The sequence below is a fragment of the Macaca thibetana genome, chromosome 14 (assembly GCF_024542745.1).
Source record: "Macaca thibetana thibetana isolate TM-01 chromosome 14, ASM2454274v1, whole genome shotgun sequence".
Taxonomy (NCBI): Eukaryota; Metazoa; Chordata; class Mammalia; order Primates; family Cercopithecidae; genus Macaca; species Macaca thibetana.
The window spans coordinates 125,515,916-125,539,415 of record NC_065591.1 but is presented as its reverse complement, the minus strand read 5'-3'; the positions used below and the strand labels follow the sequence as shown (position 1 = coordinate 125,539,415).

At 49.1% G+C, this 23,500-nt stretch overlaps 2 protein-coding genes across 2 annotated transcripts in view; both read right to left on the bottom strand.

Moving 5' to 3' along the window:
• ACAD8 (acyl-CoA dehydrogenase family member 8) overlaps positions 1–23,500 on the bottom strand; it is a 675,944-nt gene that overhangs the window by 17,520 nt on the left and 634,924 nt on the right. The gene's annotated exons all lie outside the window — the stretch shown is intronic.
• VPS26B (VPS26 retromer complex component B) lies at positions 147–23,319 on the bottom strand. The gene is made up of 6 exons (XM_050756000.1): positions 22,784–23,319; positions 13,224–13,380; positions 8,328–8,492; positions 4,778–4,953; positions 2,851–2,993; positions 147–2,486 (listed from the first exon to the last, which is right to left on the bottom strand). Exons 1-6 carry the CDS (start codon positions 23,004–23,006, stop codon positions 2,340–2,342), a joined length of 1,011 nt encoding a protein of 336 aa, XP_050611957.1. The 5' UTR covers positions 23,007–23,319; the 3' UTR covers positions 147–2,339.

Here is a 23,500-nt window from a genome sequence, read left to right as displayed (position 1 = left end):
TCTCAGCCATATGCTTGTCTCAAACAGGTGGCTAATGAAGTATTCATCATTTTCCACCAGGAGCTATACAGGGAAATCAGGGCGGGGATTTGTCTTTCCCCGAGCGTCAGAGACGGGACCGTGTAAGACGGAAGAGACCACAGAGCTTGGTGGACCATGGGCACAATGCCTCCAAAGCCACGGGGGCTTCCTTTAATCAGAAAGACCATGAAAACAAATGTTCTTATTTTAAAGTACAGCCATTGAAAAGATGACACATTAAGAAACATGTAAACACTGCAGCTGCTTAATTACAGGTTGCACTGCTTGATTTAGTACCTATGCACTCCCAGGTTTGGGGACCTTAAGAGAGGGGGACAGGAGCCTCCCCTCACTTTCACAGTTGGATAGAGAAGGCAAGACTGTGGGTAGAGTAAGAGCAAACAGAAGACCTGGCTTGTGCACAGCGCCTGAGAGAATCAAAGCAAATTCTACCTTCTAGTTCTCCCAGAAGAAAGGTTTAAGATGTTAGGAAGGTTGGAAAATGAACGTGTGTTGTCAGTTGGGAGGCAAAGGAATTGACAAACGCTTCTAGTTAGAACATCAGCTAGGAAACGGAGGCATACAGAGCCTGACCTCATGCTCTGAAAAGGCAAGGAGCCCAGAACCTGCCTCCCTCACCCACTTAAGCCCCAACCTTGATCATCAAGGGCAGCGCATGGGTGGTCCTGTTCCCATGAGGATTGTGGGTCGCACCTGAACACAGGACCCAGCATGGGGGAAACAACCTTGCCTTCCTTGGTTCTGCTGCCCCCAGTCACCCTCCCAGGCTACCCCAAATGCCTCTCCCTCCAGTCTCAGCTCTGATCCATGAGCCCTGTCAAAGGCCTGAGACTGCACTGATCTCAGGAAAACAGGAGTCTTCCTTTCCCACACTAACTGAAAGGTGACACAGGAATTTCCAAATTACTGAGAACTCCGACCACCAAATACTGTACCTGTTGGCCAGTGGGACCTGCTTGGTCTTTCTATAAAGGGAAGGGAGGCCAATAGGAGAGTAATGCCTGTCATTTCCAGGGGAGGCAGGAAAAGGACACTAAACAACTTTGCTACCACAGGCCCCAGCGCAGAGCCAGAGAGGGAGAAGCGCCTTCCTCTCTAGCATAACTAGAATACTCACAAGAGTTTTTTATATGTGTTTTTTTAAACACACAATACCAATGGTCCTAAACTTGGGTCAGTCAACTGGTGAAGATGACATATTTGGCAAGCAGAATGATCTGGAAGTGTGGCAGCGGTCTTCTGCCGAGGCCCTGGTGTCCCCTGTGCAACCTATAGGGAGAGGGGTAAAGAGGCTTGGGCATTAGCAAGAACAGCCTTGCCAACGGTTCGAAACTAAACCTCAATTTCCAGAAATGAAATGGAGGGTGAGGAGAGACGAGGGTTCCCTCTCAGCAAGGCGGAGGGATCAAGGCCCCTTCCTGGGATTGCTTCTTAAGGGAAACAGGCCCTCTTGTTAAGGGCTTGTTGGGGCACATGGAGTAATACCTAGAACAGCCCAGACCTTGGGGTTACTGAGTGGAGCGACGTGAAGGCAGGCAGTTGCCATGCACTGATCTTCCTTGGTGGCTGGGTTCAGCCTCCTGGGTTCAACACTGCCGCCATCCATGCACGACACTGACCCCAGGGCTTCTCTGTTCCCAAGGCCATTCCACAGGCTTCTGTTCCAGGACATTACTGACAATCCAGAGAGGATGGAGAAGGGAGGTGCCTGGGTCCCAGCAGTGAGTGGCCAGAAGGAGGTGGCCTGTGGGAACTTCAGATCACCACATCCAAGATTCCCAAAGAGGTAGCTTCCCAATCATGAGTCTTCCCCCTGCCATTTAGTGGGGGCTGGCCCAACTCCTGCCACTACCTCAGGGACAGTAGAGGGGAGTACAAGAGGTGACCACCCAGGGCCCTGTTGGCAGCTCAGAATCCCAGGGACATGCTCAGATCCTGTATCAGGAAGCTTGGAGAGCCAGGAGCCAAGGATGCGTGCTCTGTGTTCTCTGCTCTCCCTCCTCTAAGACGCAAGGCAGCCCCGCGAGGAAGGGGCTCGTGTTCCCCAGAGGGGCTGGCTTCCAGGATGCTACCTCTCCTATCCCACATCGGCCACAGAACCCCAAGGAGAGACTGCTTCCCACCCCGAGCCCCTTGGATTCTCCAGAAAAAAGAATTTAAGTCAAAAACATGATTTGTTTTCAGGTTGCAAGTAACGGGTCAACTGAGCCTCACAAGGTCCGCCCCCGCCCCCAGCCGCTGGTATTGGTAGATGGGGGTGCTGGGTGGATGCCCAGCATCTTCTTGGCCCTGGGGGCCTACTGCCTGCAGTTGTTGTCAGACAGCTGGCTGGGGGTCCGCACATCACCCAGGGAGGTGGTGCCCTCGAAGCGCTGTGAGGCGATGGCCGCCTGGTGGGACATGCTCTTCCGTACGATGTCACCCTTCCGCCACAACACCACTTCCTGCAGAATTGAAAGGGGGCAGCGCGACACCTTAGAGGAAGGTATAGGGACAGGTTCCCAGAGGCTCCCAGCTTTGTCCTGGGGAATCTTGGGTAAGGACCTCCTCTGCTTCTCTCTGACCAAAGGCAGCAGCTGCCAGCACCTCCCTGTCCCTGGTGTGGGCCAAAAGGGCAGGTGGTTGCAGGAGCAGGCCCGAGGAAGCAGACTCTAATGCCAAGTGGGGATCCTCATCCTTGTTGTGCAATTGTGGGCAACCTGATGTTCCCACCTCTTGGCAAAAATGGAGCCTGACCTTCCATAGGAAAGACAGCCTCCTGTTCTGTCCCAAGGGCATCGGGGCCTGGAGGAAGAGCCTGGCCCTCACCTGCTGCTTGAAGTAGCGCCGCTCCTCCTCGTCTATCAGCACCAGGTTGAGGTAATAGCGCACAGAGAACTTCTTGTTGATGTCCCGCATGGTGGGCGTGAGCTCATACCCTGCCAGGAAGAGCCGGATCGGGATGGACTCTCCTGCAGAAGGAAGGCGGGAGTCAGCACAGCGGGCAAGGTGGCGCACTCTCCCTTATGCACAGCGGGCAGGGTGGCGCACTCTCCCTTATGCACAGCGGGCAGGGTGGCGCACTCTCCCCTATGCACAGTGGGCAAGGTGGCGCACTCTCCCCTATGCACAGCGGGCAAGGTGGCGCACTCTCCCTTATGCCAGGTCACTCTGACCCCTGCAGAGATGCCACTGGAGTGCAGCACGGAGCACTTCTGCCTTCTGGGAAGGTGCACTCGCTCTGCTGCCCAGCAGGGGGCTGAAACAAAAACGTGACTTTCCAATTTCACTCCAGGTCATGTTGCAGCTTCTTATGTCTCCTCCAAAACAGAGAGCAGCTGAGTGGGAACAGCACAGGGGTATTATCAGTATAAGCATGTTTTGATTACATGCAGTATGTTTAGTTTTTGGGTTTTCAAAAGGCAGCTGTCAAAGTCCAGTTAAGTCACCATTTCACCCAGCACTTCTGATGTCATCTTTCTCCATCCTCAGTGTATACCCCCCAAAATACATCCTCCCTCGTGTGTGGACTGGCAGGGTGGCAGGGTGGTCTGGAAAGCAGAACGTCCTCACTATGGACTCAGTTCTGCATGAACTGCTTTTCTGATTTGTGAGTTAAGTCTGCTGCTTCCTCTGGACCTTCGTTTTCTCATGTGGAAAATTAAGAGAATCGGACGGCATGATACTATAGATCCCTTCCAGCTCTAACATCAGGCCTTTTCTAGTGTCAGTGCAACAAAATTAGGGCAGTAATTCTACCAAGAAAGGCCAAACCTATAATGTGGTCTAAAGCTAAATATAAGCCATCTTATAATTATCTGCTGTTTTACATGGATTCTCAGTGACCCATTTCATTTGTACAGGAAAAATGACAGCTGGCTCTATTTGCACAGCCAGTGACAAAATGGGACATCAGAGAGTGTCAGGAGAGCTTGGTCCCAGCCCTCCAAGGGCCTGGCATGGTAACACCCGAGTGTCCCCAGAGCTGCAGGCAGCTAAATCTGTGGCACTCCTCCTTCCACATAGAACAGCCTGTGGGAGTAAATGGAATAAGCCAAATAAAACCCTGGAAGCACCACGCACTTCGAAATGAAGACAGTCTTCACCATTCCTGAAGAATGGCTAAAGAGCCAATGAAGAATGTAAATGATTGCTTCTTCCAGATAATCATGGTCCCCAAATGACAAAGGGCTTCCAGCTCCACTATCCCAGATGTAACGTTAGCTCCCTGGGACTGGGAGAGGACGCTTCCAGCAAGTTCCAGGGCTATCTGGGCACCTGGTGGTGTTGGCTGAAGTATCTAGTAATGCTCTTTCTACCTGACAAGTGAATTCAGAGAATAAATGGGAGCTAGAACCGAGTCACAGACGGCTGCTGTGCAGGCATCCCTTGCTCCTGAGCAGCAGAGAATGCCAGAATGTCAACAGGAAGAAGTAGAAACCTGTTCAAACCACATCTGCTCAACCTGGACTTTCCAAAGTGACGCTTGAGGTTCGATCTTAAGTACAAGCCCAATATATTATCCAAGTCTAAGCGGAACTTTTCAGGGTGAAGATGGGATAGTAGCCTGAAGTTCTACATACTCAGCCTTCCTTTTCTTCCTTATTGGCACCCACGGTGTAAACTGGGAGATTAATAAGTTACAGGTTAAGAGGACATCTTACTTCGACAGTGTAATCCCCTAAGCCCCTTCAGAATTCTGTGCAGGACATGGGAGAAAGGCTGTGGTGGCCGAGGCCTGCGCTTGGAGTCTCACCTCGCACTGGTGCCCCGTCCATGATCTCGTACTTGGCTATCGTGTCGTTCTCGTGGTACACGTTGGGGCCTGTACCCGTCGTTTCTCGCTTGATGATGTCTATCTCCATGTGCTTGATTTTGATTCTCACCAGCAAGAAGTATATCTTCCCTACAATGACATCTTTCAAGTGGTATCTGGGGAACAGAAAGTACAGGAAGATGGTGGTACTGTGGCCGGACCTTTCTGTTTCAGCAGAGCGCACACGCCACGGCCAAGCGTGCTGGTTAAAGGTCCAGTTCCAGGACACGCTCACCCATCACTGCCCGCACGGCTGTGGCTGAACGGGTTCCCAGTGTGGTCTTCACTTGGATTAAAGTAGCTTCTGTCCCTTCCACATCCCACGCAAAGGACGTCTCTCCGGCATGGTACCCGTTCATGTTTGTTCATCTGCTCTATCTCCCCAGCATGCAGCTGCTTTAGTACCTTTTACATTTGTGTTTTTGAAAGATATCCTAATTTATGAGAGTCTAGTCCCGCAAGTGCAGGGACCAGTCTCTCCGTTCCCCTGATCTCCACACAATGTCTTTTGGGAACTGGGCCTGGATGGCTCAAAGCACACAGTTCTGTCTGCTCTAGGCCAACAGGCCAGGCAGCAGCAGTACAGCAAGAAGAGCAAATCACTCTCCGCATCAGCGCCTGCTTTCTGGGCTCTGCCGGCCCAGCCTTGTGAGCTGTTACAAACTGAACCACATTGGGTAGCACTTCCTGACCCTCAAGCTTTTCTCTTTGGGTCAGTCAATAGTCTACATGTGCACAGCCTGTATCAGGCATGAGAGAGAGAGAGTAAAATCTCAAAACCTGATGCTCAGCTCACAGGATAAGAATGCTGGCACAAACATCAGAATTCAGCCTCCTTGTATTACAGGTGAAGAAAAGAAGTTGGAAGAAAAGAGATCATTTCTCTTGGATAACCAGGATGTGAGTAGGGGGTAGAGAAAGGTGGTAAACCCAGGATCCTAGTCCCCAGGCTGGAGTGTTCCCCACTGTTTCACACCACCCTTCTGTGTTCCCCACTGTTTCACACCACCCTTCTGTGTTCCCCATTGTTTCACACCACCCTTCTGTGTTCCCCACTGTTTCACACCACCCTTCTGTGTTCCCCACTGTTTCACACCACCCTTCTGTGCACAGGCTACAGGAAGATTGCAGACACCTGAGCAAACAGCCTCAGCAAGTTTGCAAAAGCAGCAGGACAACACCTGTGCCATCTTACAGGTGATGCTTACAGACCATGGATTCGAGATGTTTTCAAACTCCTACAAATCACACATTCCTTTATTCTAAATGTTATATGAAAGCAAAAGCTGCTCCAGGTTTGAGCAGGGAGAGTTTAAACAACAACAAAAACGCTGCTTGTGGATAGAAGAAAAGTAGAAGGCCGGAGAGTCTAAGACCCCGGCTCCTCTGCCACCTCACACTTTCTGTGTGTTTGAAACCCACTGACCTGGTCCAAACTCCTCCATCCTTTTACAGATGAGAAGCCGAGGTAGAAAATGTTAGTACCTGCTAACCTCAGCCCAACTTCTTAGTGGTAGAACAGGACCTGGTTCCGAGTCCGGGGTTCTCTGACATAGAAATCAGGCACTGCACACAGAGCAGCCCGCGGTGTGAGGAGAGGTGTGGTCTGGAAGTGTCCCGTCCCTGCCTCTCTAGAGCACCTTTTCCACACCAGCTTTGGTCTGGCCTGCACTGCTGACCAGTGGCTGCTTTGAGCTCCTACAGGTGGCACAGCTGCTGGCCTCTGCCTTCACCAGGTGGCCAGGGCAGGAGTGGGTAGGCACTTTGGATGGCTCCTTTCTGGGCAGAACCACAGAGCCCTGAGGCTGTGAGGAGAAAGGGGAAGAGCCTGTTCCCATGCCAGGCCCAGATCAGCCTCCCTCCCACCTTGCCCCACTCTCTGTTCACTGGTGGGCTTAGGCCAGGCAGAGCCAATTCTGGGTCACACTGGTCATTTTCCTGGGGCCCTCTAGGTGCCAGGCCTGCCAGGGGAGAAAAATACACCATTCCTTCAACCCTGTTTCGAGAACCACATGTGTTCCTAGTTTTAAAAAGTTCTGTTCCTGACCCTTCAAAGGTGAGCCATCTGGTGCAGCTCCCACTGCTCCCAGCCTCCGGATGACAGTGGATCCAGGGGATGCCACAATGAAAATCCTACTTAGAAACTTTGTGGCTTTTGTTTTGTTTTGTTTGAGACGGAGTCTCGTTCTGTCACCCAGGATGGAGTGCAGTGGTACCATCTCGGCTCACTGTGAGCTCTGCCTCCCGGGTTCATGCCATTCTCCTGCCTCAGCCTCCCGAGTAGCTGGGACTACAGGTGCCCGCCACGCCTGGCTAAGTTTTTTTGTATTTTTTTAGTGGAGACGGGGTTTCACCATGTTAGCCAGGATGGTCTCAATCTCCTGACCTCGTGATCCACCCGCCTCGGCCTCCCAAAGTGCTGGGATTGTAGGTGTGAGCCACCGCGGCCTGGCGACTTTGTGGCTTTTTTTTATAGCTCTCTGTGAATAGAATACCCTTTTTACTTTTGGATAGTTGAGTTCCAAACATTTTCAGGCATATCCTATTCAAAAGAAAGATGCTTTTGAAATATGCTGTCAGAAAGTTTTGTGATTTATTTACAACCAATTATTTTGATGTTTTAACAGTAAACACAGTTTACAAGATACACATCTTCCCAACTTGCCAGTTAAAATACAGTTATTTTAAGACCTTTATAAAAAATACATCAGGGCTGGGCATGGTGGTTCATGCCTGTAGTCCCAGCACTTTGGGAAGCCAAGGCAGGCAGATCACTTAAGTTCAGTAGTTCAAGACCAGCCTGGGAAACATTACAAAACCTTAGATCTACACACACACACACACGGACACAAATTAGCTGGGTGTGGTGGTGCATGTCTGTGCTCCTAGCTACTTGTAGGGGTGGAGGTGGGAGAAATGCTTGAGTCCAGGAGGTCAAGGCTGCAGTAAGCCATGACTGTGCCACTGCACCCCAGGCTGGGTGACAAAGCAAGACCCCATCTTGAAAAAAAAAATCCAATATTCTTTGCTACAATTCATTTCAGTTCAGGGAGGAAGCAGCAAATCATGGCCAAACTTTGGTTTCCTCGCTTTGATTTCTGAAGACATAGATGGAGGGAACACATGATAATGGAATGGTATTCTGAGATTGTTCTTATCAGTAGCAGGAAACAGTTGAAGCTAGAATTCCAAAACAAATAACCTCAAGTTAGTTTAGCTTGACTTTGAGAGGCATCACAGGATGTTTGACTTAAATACACCACCTTAGTTGAATATAGTTTAGTTTAGGTAAATGAAGTATTTACGTCGTGGTCGGTCCAGCTGCAGCTAGCCTGCCACATACACTCACTGGATTGCTCCCACAGTCTTCCCCCACCGCATGCCACACCAAGCAGTCGAGTCACGGAGAGCCATCAGTTTGCATTTGGATCAAGTCCCGTCTTCACCTCCTTAAATAATCATTTCACAACCTTGGCACTGAGACACTTACTTGGATTTATTGTACTCAAATTCAATGTGCAGACAGTCCTCGATCCCAACCTCCATCTTGATGGAAGAGTTCAGCTCCGGGTATGTGCTGAGTGTGTGAACTACAATGTCCATCTCTTTGACAACATCATTGAGGCGGCGGCTGATGGTAGCTCGAAGGAAATAGCTGTAGGAGATGGAACCGTCATGAATAAACACTCCCATTCTCTAGATGCTACCTAGATATAGGTACCAAATTGGCCCACTTGAGAGAAGCCTGTACAAAGGTTCTTAACCCTTGAGGGCCTTGTATCCCTTTAAGAAGTTATAGACCCTCTTCCAGGGAAAGCTACACACATGTACCTATACAGAGAACTTTTCAACCACAATTCTAGGGAGTTCAAAGACCCTTCCCCCAAATCCCTTTATGGGGCCCATGTCCCCAGGTCAAGAATCTTGCTGTAAGGGAAAGTGATTTCTCTGCCTTGTACCCCAATCACTTGCTATTCTTGGGCCTTTCATGGCCCTTACCACTACTGACCACGTATTTGTGTACAGGTTTTATTTCATTATCTAACTCCTGGTTTTTGAGGCAAAGGAGTCTGTCCCGTACTTTTATCTTTGCATGTTTGTTCACTGAACAATATTCAATCAATAAACCTTCTTAAAGTGTCCCCATAAACCTTTTTTAAATTAAAAGAGGGGACTAGGAAAGAGAGAAATTAAGTCAGCTATTCATTCTGCAAACATTTATTGAGCTAAGCACTGGGCTAAGCACAGGATGAATAAGATACAGTCTGATGGGAAGCTCACAGTTCACAGAGGGCAGATGGGCGAACAGAGAAATGGGAACACATGGAAAGGGCTAATTGAGATGCTGTGATCCAGTGCTGTGTGGAGGGAGAAAAGGGCAATCCAGAAGAGCAAACCTTATACGCAACAGAGGCAGAGAGGACCTGGTCTGCTGAATAACAAGTCTCTGGCTGAACCTAGGATCCTGGGGGAGGACGTTGCTGTGGAGGGGATGAGAGAAGACAGAGACGCAGTCCTGAAGGGTTTAACAAGCTGCCCTCTGTGGCCCGCCAGTGCAGCACTGTCATTCCCAGCACCTGTGCTAACACTCAATGAGGAGGAGCTCTTTAATTGTAGTTCCTTCTTCATAAAACATTATTTTAATCTAATCTAATGTAATGTAATAAATTGTATTTTCTTTTCAATAAAACTTAGATAATCCCCACCATCTGTCAAGCATTACCAGATAAAGTTATAAAGATATCCTAACCAGACCAACTACACATTTCGGCTACTATCTGCTGTGTGGCACTGGCTGCTTCTTGGGGATCCTTTCGGTTCACCTCAGTAATCTTCATCACACTGCCTAAGACATCTGTTCCTAGCCCTCTTCTAACTGCTCAGGCTCCCGAGACTCCCCATCCCGCTGTCTGGGAAGACACTGACCTTTACTCCACTAAGAATTTGAAGGCCTTCCCAGTCAAGGCTTACAATGTGCTCCTTTTTCTGCTTTGTTCCTCACTTAGGGCCTAAACATGTCTCTGCATCTTCACCCATCCTCTCTCCAACAGCACCTCTCCCTCTCAAGACCTCTCCTCCCCACTCCATCACAGGAACTCTCCATGTGGATGCAGTGAAATCAGGAAAGGAGAGCTTTAAGAATCCTGCTGCCTGGGCACACCTGATACGTGATTGCCCTGGAAAGGGACACAGGCATTCGCATTTTGAAAAGCTTCCCACATGATTTTCTAATGTGGAAGCCTTGGTCCAGCATCTGGATCCTTCTGCATATTCTGATTTCCCCGAGATCATCAATCTCCCTCTAGCTAAAGGTTTTGTCCTCTGAGCTGACTGAAAAAATTGGTTTCCAAAGTCACCAATCCCAAGAACCTTCTCCAGGCCTTACCCTCTTGACCTACCATACTTTCCCTTTCTTTCTTCAGAGACAACTGTCACAAGGCAGGTTCTGCACCAACGGCTGAGGCTTCTCCACGAACCACTCCTCCCAACCCCTTGCTTCTGTCTCCACCACCCAACAGAAACCGCTCGCCTCGAGTCAGTAACCCACGGCCTCCCAGGTGCCAAATCCAGCAGCCCTTGATTCTGCGTCCCGTGAAATACGTCTTCCTTGAAACACTCTTCCCGTGGTTCCGCAGGGGCGCTGCCCTGATTCACCCCCTCTCCTCCTCCTGCCATCCCCCAGTGTGTCCTGGTTCTCCTCTCCCTGTGCTCCCTTTCTTCAAAAACACATCAGTTATGACCTCTGAGCAGATCAGTCCTGACTGCACATTTCTAAGTGTCCCCTCTGTCCTTAGTGCCAGGTTTGCACTTCCAATTGTCTGGTAAACTTTTATGCTTTCTCTATTTTGCCAGTACGTCAGCCTGCCCTCTAGAGCTGGATGAATCACCCTATCTCCAGATCATTTCTTCCTCCTGAGAGCCCTCTGTCTCCATCTGCAACTGGTAATCTCTTGGTAATAACTAAGACAGGATAGTTATCTTAACCAAAAACTTACTCAGTTCCTACTTCTAGCCTGACACATCTGATCTCTGAGGACTGGTGGTTGGGAAGAATGAAAGATGACTTGTGGTTGCTTCTTTGGGATGGAATAGAGGCTATTTACAGTCTCTTTAGGGCCCAGACCTCTTGTGAGAACAGCCACTTTCTCTCTCTTCCCATTACAGCCACCAAAACCATACTCTGAGGACCTCACAGTAGCCTTCTGATAGTTTTGTCTCTATACTTTTCCCATCCACCAAATGCTACATATGGACTCTAATCTTCCAAAATAACCTTTTCCCTGCCTAAAGACAAAAAAGAGGTCCACAATAATCTTTTCATGTTTTCCCTCTGCCTGTGTAATAAGAAAAAGCTTTTAATCTGGAAGTTATATCTTTAAACCCACCTCAACTAATTTTCCCATCTTTATCTCCTCTCTTTCACAACATGAATCCTAAAGTCTTCACATGATTGGACATTAACACTTCTATTTTATTGTGGCAAAATACACGTAACATAAAATTTACCACTTTAACCATTTTTAATTATACAGTTCAGTGGCATTAATGATATTCATATTGTTGTGCAAACATCACCATTGGTCTCCAGAACTTTTCCACCTTCCACCACTGAAACTCTACTCATTAAACACCAGCCCCCATTTCCTCCTCCCCTCAGCCCTGGGCCTCTACCTTTCTACTTTCTGTCTCTATGAATTTGACTGCTCTGGGTACCTCATATATACAGAATCAGACAGTATTCGTCCTTTTGTGACTGGCTTGTTTCCCATAGCATAATGTCCTTTTGGTTCACCCACGCTGTAGCATAGGACAGAATGTCCTTCCTTTTGAAGGCTATGTCATAGTCCACTGTATGGACAAAACACATTTCCTTTATCCATTCACCCACTGATGGACATTTGGGTTGTTTCTACCTTTTGGTTATTGTGAATAATGCTGCTGTGAATGTGGGTGTACAAACATCCGTTCAAGATCCTGTTTTCCATTTTTTGGATCCAGAAGTGGATCCAAAATGGAATTGCTAGATCATGTGGTAATTCTGTTTAATTTTTCAAGGCACTGTTTTCAACACCTTTCTTTCTGCCGTACAAACACTTAAGACAAATCGACTGCAAAAGAAAAAAAAAATTAAATAATAAATCCCTCGGTCAAACTTAAATGATGAGTAGATAATCCTCGCTGTTGCTGCATTCTCTGGGTGCAATTATGAAACACTGTCTTTACTGGGTGTAACGTCAGTCTTACACCCCTCTGCAAAGATTTGTTTTCTTCTTTTAAAAAAATTAAAAAAATTTTTTGTCTGGTAGAGATGGGGTCTCAATATGTTGCCCAGGCTGGTGTTGAATTCCTGGCCGAAGTGCCAGGATTACAGGCGTGAGCCACCACCTCTGCAAAGATTTAAAACGAGCCTTCCCTCTTCTGATGCAAGAAGGGAGGACAGAGAAAGAAAAGAAGTTAAAGGTCTTCCTGTAGTGTGTACCATCCTAAACTCAGGTACTCGGGTGAGGAGACAAGCTGATCTTATGAGATGGTATCGAGACCTGGAATCAGGTGTTCAGAGCGACACGGGAGACTGCTTTATCCCAGTAGATCACATAACCTCAAGGTTACACCTAACAGTCTACATCTGCTGTGGATTCTTTTCACCCAAGAGACCTCGGCATCAGTCCCTGTTCTCAGAGTTTCCAACACTGTAACAGTGAAAACAATCCATGTACCTATGTGTCAACATTTTAAGAATTTTATTTTCTTATCACCCCCAAAAGAAGAGGACATCTAGAATTAGAATCCAAATCTATTGCCCACTTTTGAAGTGAGAAAGCTGAGTTACAGAGCTGAAGATGACACTGCAGCTGTGTGGCACAGCTGGACAGCAGGTCAGGATCTCCCGACACCCAGCCAGCAGGAGTGTGCTGGGGGTGGCTGACTGCTGAACTTTCAGAAATTTTATGAGCTGGCTGTTAAACACAGCAATTATTTAAATTTAAATTATGTAAACTCACAATTAAATGAGTCCTATTAAACACAAAGGTAAGACATGCTAAAATCTCATCACTTCCTATTTTCCGGCCCTTTACAACACTCTCTGCTCTTGAGGGCATGAGTCTCCGGACGATGATAACAGCACATCTCTCCCACCTCTACCTTTAGGAACGTTAGGTAGCTTCAAGTTGGCCGCGGTGGGGCTACTCACACTACAGAAACTGACACATGCTACAGACTAGGGGCACTTTCCTCCTAGAAGGCCCACGGTTAATGGTTTACCAGCACGCTCCAGCTCACAACACTCTTCCTTCTCAGGACCCCTGTGAAGGAACAGCCTCAGGTCCTCGTCCACAGGGGGCAGGTTCTAGGGCACGGTGGGGAACCAGCAGACATAACTTACCGTAGCTTCACATTCTGCCCCGTGTAGGACTCATACGGCTTCTCCACGTGGGTAAATTCAAAGTCGAAGGCCTGCGACTGGGTGATCTCTCCAGGCCGGGCCAGGTCCTTCACCAGGGACACAAATTCATGGTGGTTCCCGCGATCGTAGTAGAGTTCTGGTGAGACAGAGCAATGCCCTTCTTTATCAGACCCTGAGCTACGCCGGGCTAAGTAAGGGGGCTCTGGTTTGGAGGCATCGCTTTTCGGAAGGACCTCCCTGCAGAACAGACCCCTTCTAGCTTTGTTTCTTTGACCTCTGCTCTTTCACTCCCTCCTTCTTCTCCAAAGGCTCTTCTGTCTTACATAGTGAAGTCCCGTGGCAGAAAAGGAACCCAAAATAATCCTGCTCCAAGACACTTGGACACCATCTTTAATAAGGGACAAGTCATGGAAGCCAATATAAGAAATGCCACACTTCTTTAAACAGCATTTAACACTTCCAACTTCTGAAAGGACATAGCTATTTAATCATATCATCCTTATAATAAAAATCTTCTGAGACGGCTAAGACAGGTCTTATCACCCCAATTTAAAAATGATGGAAACCCAGGTACAGCATGGTTAACTGACTGGCCTGGAGTTGCAGAGCTGGCTGCAGAGCTGAGACTAGAGCAGGTCTCCTTCTAGACTGCATCTATTTCTATCAGCTGGTATAATGCAGGTCATGACACAACCTACTTCACAAGGCTCTGTGTGAAGTAGCAGGGATGATATAGGTAGAAGACTTAGAACAGTACCTAGTACACAGCAAACACCCAGAAACCACATTACTAGCTGCTGTTATTACTCCAAAAGGAAGGCATGTGGCCAATCGAACATGGACACTTTCATGTTATTCCCTCCACTGAAATCAGGGAGTGTCAAACTTCAGTGTGCATCAGAGTCACTGAGAGGGCTGGTTAGCACACAGATCGCTGGGCCCCACCCTAGTGTTTCTGATTCAGGGGTCTGAGGTGGGGCCTGAGAACTGACATTTCTAATAAGCTCCCCAGGACTGCTGCTACCACACTTGGAGAAGCATTGCTCTAAATTTATCCTCTTCGGGAAACAGTTCTGGTATTTGTCGATGATAAGTTCATGCCACCCATTTGTCCTATATTATTTTATGTTTGCTTATATTCTATTGAAGTTTTGCTATATACTGGTCTCCCCCACTCCCACTTTGGACTGCAGGCCCTTTAAAGATAAGGCCCACATCCCCAGCTCCCTGGTGGGCCTGCAGAAGTGAACCTGGCCCTGCAGAAGTGAGCTTTGTTTTGTTTGTTTTTTGAGACAGAGTCTTGCTCTGTCGCCCAGGCTGGAGTGCAGTAGCGTGATCTCGACTCACTGCAAGCTCCGCCTCCTGGGTTCAAGCAATTCTCCTGCCTCAGCCTCCCAAATAGCTGAGACTGACGGGCTGACTCGCCACCAGGTCCAGCTAATTTTTCTGTATTTTTAGTAAGACGGGATTTCACCGTGTTAGCCAGGATGGTCTTGTTCTCCTGACCTCGTGATCTGCCCGCCTAGGCCTCCCAAAGTGCTGGGATTACAGGCGTGAGCCACCGTGCCCGGCCGAGGTAAGCTCTTAATATTGCCTGTGGCTACGCATGGCCACATTACAGTTCAAGCCACCACGCCTCAAGGATTCTGTATTCGAGTCCCGCGCTAGACTGCAACTTGCAGCAGGGCAGGTGAATCGGGAACACAGAGCAGGCAGAGCACACTCACTGCCTCTGTTGTTTGCTGCTTGGGGAGGACGAGGCAAGTCCACAGATTGGAGTCTGTGGGATCCCACACTAGTGATGACAATTCTGTATGAATTCACTATGTATTGTGCGCCTGTGGCTTGTGGCTGACTTCCCGTGTAACTACAATCAGCCACGGTCTTTTATTACAAACAATGACCTTCCCTTCCAAACACTCAGTGGTTTCCACAGTAGGCAGCATTCTGGTTAGTAAGTGATAATCCACAAAGCATCAGAGTGGGAGGTGGCAGTTCCAAACTATGGGGGGAAAGTGAGCAATCCAGTAATTGTGCCCCCCAATAAAAGTCAGAAGTGCACAACAGGTGGAAGCGGAGCTGCGGCCAGCCCCAGGGACGGGGACTCCTCTGCTTACTCTGGTTGCATGAGTCCTGGTTGACGGTGTTGGCTTCCACGTGGAAACCGAAACCTTGACTTGGGAACCTGGTATCTCAGTTTCTAAGTACTAGATTCTGGCCATAGTTTCAGGGGACAGAAGCAGGCAGAGCAAGGTCCCAATGTCCAGAATCAGTGGTCCAGAATCAAGAGGAAGAGGAGAAGAAAAGGATGGAAAAATACACAAATGTGATCACATAGCCCAAAGGCAACATCAGAAATAAACAAAACAGAGCAGGCATAGAGAGCACTCAGGCTGCCAGCATTGTGGAGCCCAGCAACAGTGCAGAAGGTTCCTCCGGCCCCAGCAGGGGACCTGGAGCAGAAGTCATTCCTTGCATAGCATCATGTTCTCCCTAGTGCCTTTCCTCCGGGACACACATTCATATCAGCTCTGACATCAAATGTCATGGAAGAGTGGTCAGTGTGCAGTCAGAGCAGGGCTGGCCCAGCCTTCTAAATCTGTCCTTTATAAGCCGTCTGCAATACGTCTGCAAACACTGTGGGGCAAAGGGGCAGACACAGCGGTGCTTCCTATTTGCCAGAAAGTTTGGTTTCCTCTTGCAAAAATTAAATCAAATATCCAAGGCTGTTCTCACAAGAGGTCTGGGCCCTAAAGAGACTGTAAATAGCCTCTATTCCATCCCAAAGAAGCAACCACAAGTCATCTTTCATTCTTCCCAACCACCAGTCCTCAGAGATCAGATGTGTCAGGCTAGAAGTAGGAACTGAGTAAGTTTTTGGTTAAGATAACTATCCTGTCTTTGGTTTCCTTCTCAGTCCAACAGGAGGAAATAACTTTTGTACTCAGGATGTTTTCATGGTGAAACTTGCCACCAACAGTTGAGAAGTGAATTTGCCATTCTGGAAGGAAACGGAGCCAGCTTTGCATCACAGGTAACTCATGACAGCTGCCCTGAGCTTTGCTGCTTGGATGAGGCCATGTTTAGTCTAGGCCTTGTGCAGTTTTAGAAGAAACGTAAGTCAGCAAAGCGTAAAAAGACCTCCAAAGACCAGGCGTAGTGGCTCATGCCTGTAATCCCAGCACTTTGGGAGGCCAAGGCAAGTGGATAATGAGGTCAGGATTGAGACCAGCCTGGCCAAGATGGTGAAACCCTGTCACTACTAAAAATACACAAATTAGCCAGACGCGGTGGTGGGCGTCCGTAATCCCAGCTACTCAGGAGGTTGAGGCAGGAGAATCGCTTGAATCTGGGAGGCGGAGGTTGCGGTGAGCTGAGAATGCGCCACTGCACTCTAGCCTGGGCGACAGAGCAAGACTCCATCTCAACAACAAAACAAAACCCTCCAAAGAGCCTCCTCTCCATCGGACCCTCCCAGCCACTGTCTGCTGGCTGGTCACTGTCGGGATTCGTGCTTGCCACACCCTACTCCTGTCTGCCAACCCTGGGAAACCTGCAAGCACTGGCACCTCTGGGCGGCCCACACCTTGCCAGCCACAGCTCAGCTCCAGTCCCACCAGCAGCTTGTTAAGGAGGCCAGAATCAATCCATCTCATCTTAATGTGCCTTTTACTTAGTGTTTCAAGGGCTAATGAATTAAAACACAGAAAGCCCCTGGAGTTTTCAAAAGTATAGGCTTGAACCTTAAAAAAAAAATCCAGATGATGTCTGTTGGCTTTGGAGTACAGGGATGTTCCTGTCTGCCCTCCTCCGCATGTCTGACCTTCGAATTACGTTTGGTTTATTTAACCCCATTAGTCTCCAAGGCGGCCCAGGTCTGCTTTCTAACCTTCACCGGTGCTCCCCAAAGGATTCCAGCTCAACAGTGGTCTCTTCTTCTCACAATTACAGCTTTTCCTTGCGGTGATCCTCATAGACTACTGCATCTTTCTAAAACCGTGGGCCATTAGGGTGACTAGGTCTTAGACCTTTCTATCCCATGGGCCTGACCCGAGAGATGCTCTCACCACATTTGCTGGCACTGTGAGAACACAGACCAAGCCACTGGAGAAGTGTCCTAGGCACAGGAAGGATCCCAGTGTGGCTCAACAACTTGCAGAGGATTACAGAAAAACGTCCACCACATAAGGGAATAAATAAGGTCTTAACAGTCTCAGGGGGCAATGCTCAAACTGCCATATCTGAGCAGTGATGCAGGACCAAATGGACCAGATGTCTGACAACCACGTTCTCACATGCAAGGGGAAATCAGTTTCAACTTGGCACAGCAGAGTGTGCGGAAAGAAAGATGTAAAGGCAGGTAAACTGACATCAGCTTTAATGCTTCCTTATCCCAGTTCCCCCAGTGAGGATGCAGCCCCAGTGGGGACACGCCAGCTGGTGAGTCACCGAGTTCTGAGTGGCCTTGATGGACAGCTACATGTTGCTCATCAGTGCCTCCTCCGTAACAAAGGCAGGAAGCTCAGCCGCTCAACCACCAGAGCAAACCTGAATTCTGTCTTTCTTTCATTAAAATAACTGTTGCTTATCTGGGAAGAGATGAGGGAAAAAAAACAAAAAACAAAGAATAGTTTTTGTAAATTCTTAGATCTGACCAATATATCCATTTGACAAATATTTACTAGGCAGCTTCTACGTGCTAGCCACTGCACTAACTATGGGCTGAAGGCAGTCCCTGGATCTCAGGTGCTCAGAAATTAGTAAGAAAGACAGACAAGTTGAAAAAAAAGTCGCAACCTTGTCATACCCTGCTTGAAAAGAGTAATAATGAGGCCTCTGGAAGAACAGTGGAGGAAGCACTTAAGTCGGCCTGGGGAAGTCGAAGAAGACGTTCTGATGGATGTGATGTTAGCTTTGAAGGAGTAAGAGCTTGAGTGGAAGGTTAGTTATATCTTGCAGAAAGATGTTACTACACAAAGGGAAAATACCAAGATTCTAGAAGAAAAGGATAGTTTCTGGAACCTACAAGTGGTGAGAGTGAAGGGCTAGGGGGAGACAACACTGGAAAGAGAGGCAGGGCCAGAGCAGGAGGGATTTGGATATACTTTCCCCCATTAACCAATAGGGAGGCGAGAAGAATTTTAAGGAAGGACTGACAATGATAGAACTGCCTTTAAGAAACTTCATCCTCACAGAAAATGACCTGAAAGGGGAGGAAGACAAAGGCAGGAAGACCAATTAGGAAGCTGCTACATAACAGAAAACAAAAGGCAGTGGCATTGAGAATAGAGAGGAGACCGCTGGTTTGAGATATACTGCAGAGCTAGCAGAGAAGGCCAAAACTTAGCAGCCAACTGCATGTGTGGGAGGAGAAGCCAAGACTTCAAAATGACTTCTAGATTTCTGAGGCTAAATGATCCCAGGTGACATAGGCCGAAACGGGAGAAAAGGAGAAGCAGTAGGGCTGTGGCTGGGACAGAGGCAGAGAGAGGGGTCTGTGTTTGCATGTGTTTCTGAGGCACCTGTGGGGTATCCCAGGGGACATGTCTAGCAGACAGCTGGAAAGACGTGTGAAACTCGGAAGAGAGGTCGGGTCAGGACAAAGAAACAGTCTGGGAGTCATCAGAATATAATTCATGGGGCTCAGCACGGTGACTCATGTATGTAATCCCAGCACTCTGGGAGGTCAAGGCAGGAGGATCGCTTGAGTTCCAGATCAGCCTGGGCAATAAAGAAAGACGCTGTCTCTACATAAAATTTAAAAACTTAGCTGGGTGTGGTGGCATGCACCTGTAGTCTCGGCTACTTGGGAGGCAGAGATGGGAGGATTGCTTGAGCCCAGGAGGTTGAGGCTGCAGTGAGCCGTGATCATGGCACTGTACTCTAGCCTGGGTGATGGAGTGAGACCGTGTCTCAAAAATGGTTTTAAATATAAAATAAAGAAAATAAGTCATCGGTACAGATGAGACTGCCACAGCAAGTGATAGGATAAAAGTGACACCTCTGCCTGCCTGCCTCCAAATCAACAAGGAAGAGGGGGCTGGGCATGGTGGCTCAAGCCTGTAATCCCAGCACTTTGGGAGGCCGAGATGGGCGGATCACGAGGTCAGGAGATCGAGACCATCCTGGCTAACATGGTGAAACCCCGTCTCTACTAAAAATACAAAAAATTAGCCGGGCGAGGTGGCGGGCGCCTGTAGTCCCAGCTACTCGGGAGGCTGAGGCAGGAGAATGGCGTGAACCCGGGAGGCGGAGCTTGCAGTGAGCTGAGATCCGGCCACTGCACTCCAGCCTGGGCGACAGAGCGAGACTCCGTCTCAAAAAAAAAAAAACAAGGAAGAGGGACAGAGCTCAGTGCTATCAACTTGATTACTGCCATATGCCACCCCCGCCAGCCAGACCTCAGAACAGACTGAAGTTCCACCCATTTCACACGTAATCAAAGAATGCAATGAAGGAGAAAACCACACAACCGCAACTTCAGCAAACTCACTCACTAGCCTTGCTCTGGTGCCCCAAGTTCAGTTCACAATGACTGACATAGGTGTATGACACAAATACTTCACAACATGCTTCTTTCGGGGAACCAGAAAGATAAGAAGAGGAATATAAGAGTCTAAGAAAAGTCACTCTGTGCTTCCAAATAGCCTGGTACATCTTTACTCCCTGTCAATGTGTGCATTTAGGAACACAAACTCCCTTTTACATCAAATAGAACTACAAAGGTTATTCTAATGCCTTGTTCTTGATCAAGAAATACATTCCAAAGCCAAACAAGAAGAAACATATTGTCCATCATTCTGTGTTATTCTATTTCCACGCCCTTATGTAACCATGGATAATTGTGCGTGAACAATATACTTCAGCACAAAGCTGGGATTGGTTCCATCTACAATACCAACTGAGACTGGCCCATGTGGTCAAAGTAAGAGATTTAAGGCAAAGGGTTGAAACATGCACTCCCTATCAGTAGACAGGGCGATCTTATTCAGGTAAAACAGGTATAGGAGGAAGAGCAGCAAGCCAGTGAGTGATAACTCAATTTGTGAAATGGAAACATTTTACTACATCGACTACCATAATTTTATAAAGGAACCCTCTACAAAGGTCATGCATGATCCCCTGGCATGCCCAACATTCTCACCAAGTGATTTTATTTTCCTTGCTTGATAGCTGAGAAAGCCGAGGCCCAGAGAGTGGCTAAATTCCCCCAAAGTCTCATGGTCACTTCAACCCAGGGTGCCCAAGGGCCCAGGAAGAGTTACCAGTGGAAGCAACAAAAGGTTCTGAGAAAATTCAGCAGGGATGATGGATGTCTCGGGAGTAAGGAGTTAGACAAGAAATCAGGTGGGGCAGGCACAGCAAGCAGCTTCTTCAACTCCCTTTCATTTAGACCAGAGGAAGGCCTTGACACCATTCGTAGAACAGCTCATTTCACACTGTCTGGGGCAGAAGACATTCTGGATTATCTTTCACATACTGGCAAGGTACCACCACCTGGGAGTGATGGTGTAGACACAGATTAAACACGCTTGTCAACACTATTATTATGGAGCCAAAGAATCATGCAATAACTTTAAAACTGCTACTAAAAAATACCCTTTCTCAGTAGGCAAGGATTTCTCGACTAGTTACTATGCTTAGCATAATATGCTTCGGACTCATCCTGTTTATCCCAGGGTTCTTTATTAGAGATGATTTTACCCTCCAGGGGATATAAAGCAGTATCTCAAGACATTTCTGTGGTCACGAGTGGGGGATGCTACGGTTGTCTCCTCAGTAGAGGCTAGGAATGCTGCTAAACATCGAGGACAACGTGCCAAATGACGCCAGACATCACAGTGCTGCTGCTGAGGAACCTTGCCATCTACCCCACCACTGGACCCTGAAGCAGGAAAGCAGAAGGCATGGAACTCACCCTTCAGCCCCTTTTCTGGTACACTAACAGGCCTTTCATATTCTGGCTTTAAAATGACGACAAAGAGCTTCCTATAGGATCAGTCAGTCTTCAACCCGATTTCATGTTCTTAAACACCAGAGGCAAAATGCTTGAGGCTGAGCAGTGAATGCAAGAGCCAGGCCACAAGGCCTCCTTTTCCCAGGGTTTCCCCTACCTGTGTCTCAGTGTTTCCTGACTCTGAAAAGGAGAGGGCAAATTCTTTGCTAAACTCTCAGGATATGAGAGAGAGTTTAACAAAGATTCCCCAAGGAGGTCTCTAAAAACAGTTATGCATGCAGTGTGTGGTATAGGTATGGATTCTCTACCAGAGCTGTGTAGCTCACAGAGTATTTACTGTGATTCTACTCCTAACCTAATGACAAAAACACGTATTTTAAAAGTACCCACGCATTTTAATAATACACAAGAGTCTAAATAAGGCTTAGAATTGGAGATAACCCAGTCTTGACTGGGAGCTCCCCAAATCCCTTTACTATTACTGCCTTTTACTGTCTAGTTCTTATTTGTTTATTTCTTTATTTTTTTGAGACAGGGTCTTGCTGGTTGTCACCCAGGCTGGAGTGCTGTGGTGTCATTACAGCTCACTGCTGCCTGCAACTCCTGGGTTCAAGCAATCCTCCCATCTTAGCCTCCCGAGAAGCTAGGACTACAGGTATGCCACCAAGCCCAGCTAACTAGGAAAATTTTTTGGGGGGTAGAGACAGGTCTTGCTATATTGCCCAGGCTGGTCTGCAACTCCTGGCCTCAAGCAATCCTCCCACTTCAGCCTTTCAAAATGCTGGGATTGCAGGCATCAGCCACTGTGTCTGGCGCTGTCTAGTTCTAATGACTAATAATCATGTTTAAAGCATTGAGAAACTCTGATCACTTAATTGTGGTTTTTGGAAACACCATTTCTTTGTCTTTAAAGAGAAAATGTGGTAACTGAAAACTCGCATTCTAATAAAGAAGTCTAAGAAACGTAGCCTAGGTAGTCAGATTTAGACTGAAGATTACGGGTCTTCTTTCTGGAAACATGTACAAGCATAGGTAGTTCAGGGTTGAGGTGAGGTAAGAGAGAACTGGTTAGCTCTCACACACCACATCTGAAGAGAAAAACGGGTTGGTGGGGGCGCCGGGAAGTGGGGCTCGGTGGACCAGCCTCACTTTCCGTCTGGCAGTTGCAGATGACCGGGTGATGGGAGAGCCAGTATTGGCAGAGTGGTCTCCCCCTAACAAACCCACCTGCAGGCTATGGCCAGAGCACCTCACTCAGATCCTGGGGACAAGAAGCAAAGCCAAGTGCACGCTGGAGACAATGGGGAGAACCCATAGGCAAGGCACCCATCCCACGAGGCACAGCAGGGTGCTTCCTCCCGCCCTCGCCGTCCCCATCTCCCTGGCAGCGCGCTGTCACCTTTGGCAGGAGGACAGTAACGCAGGGGGAGTCGCCCACGGGCGGGACTTGTAGCTGAACCCCAGGCCTCAGACTGCAGTTGACAAGCGACTGTGACAGGCCTCGCCGAAGCTGGGCCCTGAATCACCCTGCTCCCCGGCCGGCTGTCGGCGCTGGGGGACGGGGTCCCCGGGGTCGACTCACCGATCTGCCCGATGAACTCGATTTTGATGCCCTGGTGCTCCAGCCGCTTGTTGGGGTTCTTGAGGGCAAGGCTCACCTTCCCGGAGACAGTCTCCCCGTCGTAGAAGAGGAAATATTTCTCCTTCTTCCCGTCCTCCGTCTTGTGCTCGGCCCGCTTCCTACTCTCCGCATCGTTCAGAAGGATTTCCACCTCCACGCTCTGCCCGAAGCCGAAGAAGCTCATTGCACCGCCGGGCCGGGCGGGTCTCGGTAAGGACCGCTCCCTCGCACCGGGGCGCGGGCTGCCCTAGGTAAGGAAGGCCAGAGGGCCCTATGCGCGAGCGCGCTCGGCCGCCGCGGCGCTGCCTGGCTCTGCCGCTGCCGCCGGGCAGTGGGCGCCGACCGACAGCCGGCTCCACGGGGGAGGGGCACGGCCGGGGGAGGCAGGCGGCTGCGGGCTGCGGCGCCCGAGCAGCAATGCACCGAGGAGCAGTGCCCTGCGCCGAGCCAGTCCCAGCCAGTCCAGCAGCCGGTGGCAGTGGGCGGGCGAGGGTCGGCCGTGCAATGCTGCGGGGGGGCAGCCGCACAGGGCCGGGTGTGCTTGGCCTGCGCGGGCCGGGTGGGGTCCAGCGCCGAGCAGCGCTGAGAGCTGCCCAGCCTCCGGCGGTGCAACCCACCGAGGCGCTTCGGCGGCTCCGGGCGGGGGAGGGGGCGGGCGAGCTCCAGCCCGGATGCGCT

Bases quoted from the DNA above. Each gene is read 5' to 3' on its own strand.
- VPS26B (XM_050756000.1), bottom strand. From the start codon at position 23,006: ATGAGCTTCTTCGGCTTCGGGCAGAGCGTGGAGGTGGAAATCCTTCTG. The intron at 13,381-22,783 runs GTGAGTCGACCC...CTGTCTCACCAG, and splicing joins CGAGTTCATCGGGCAGATCG to AACTCTACTACGATCGCGGG. The intron at 4,954-8,327 runs GTAAGTGTCTCA...TCTGTTCCCCAG, and splicing joins TTTGAGTACAATAAATCCAA to ATACCACTTGAAAGATGTCA.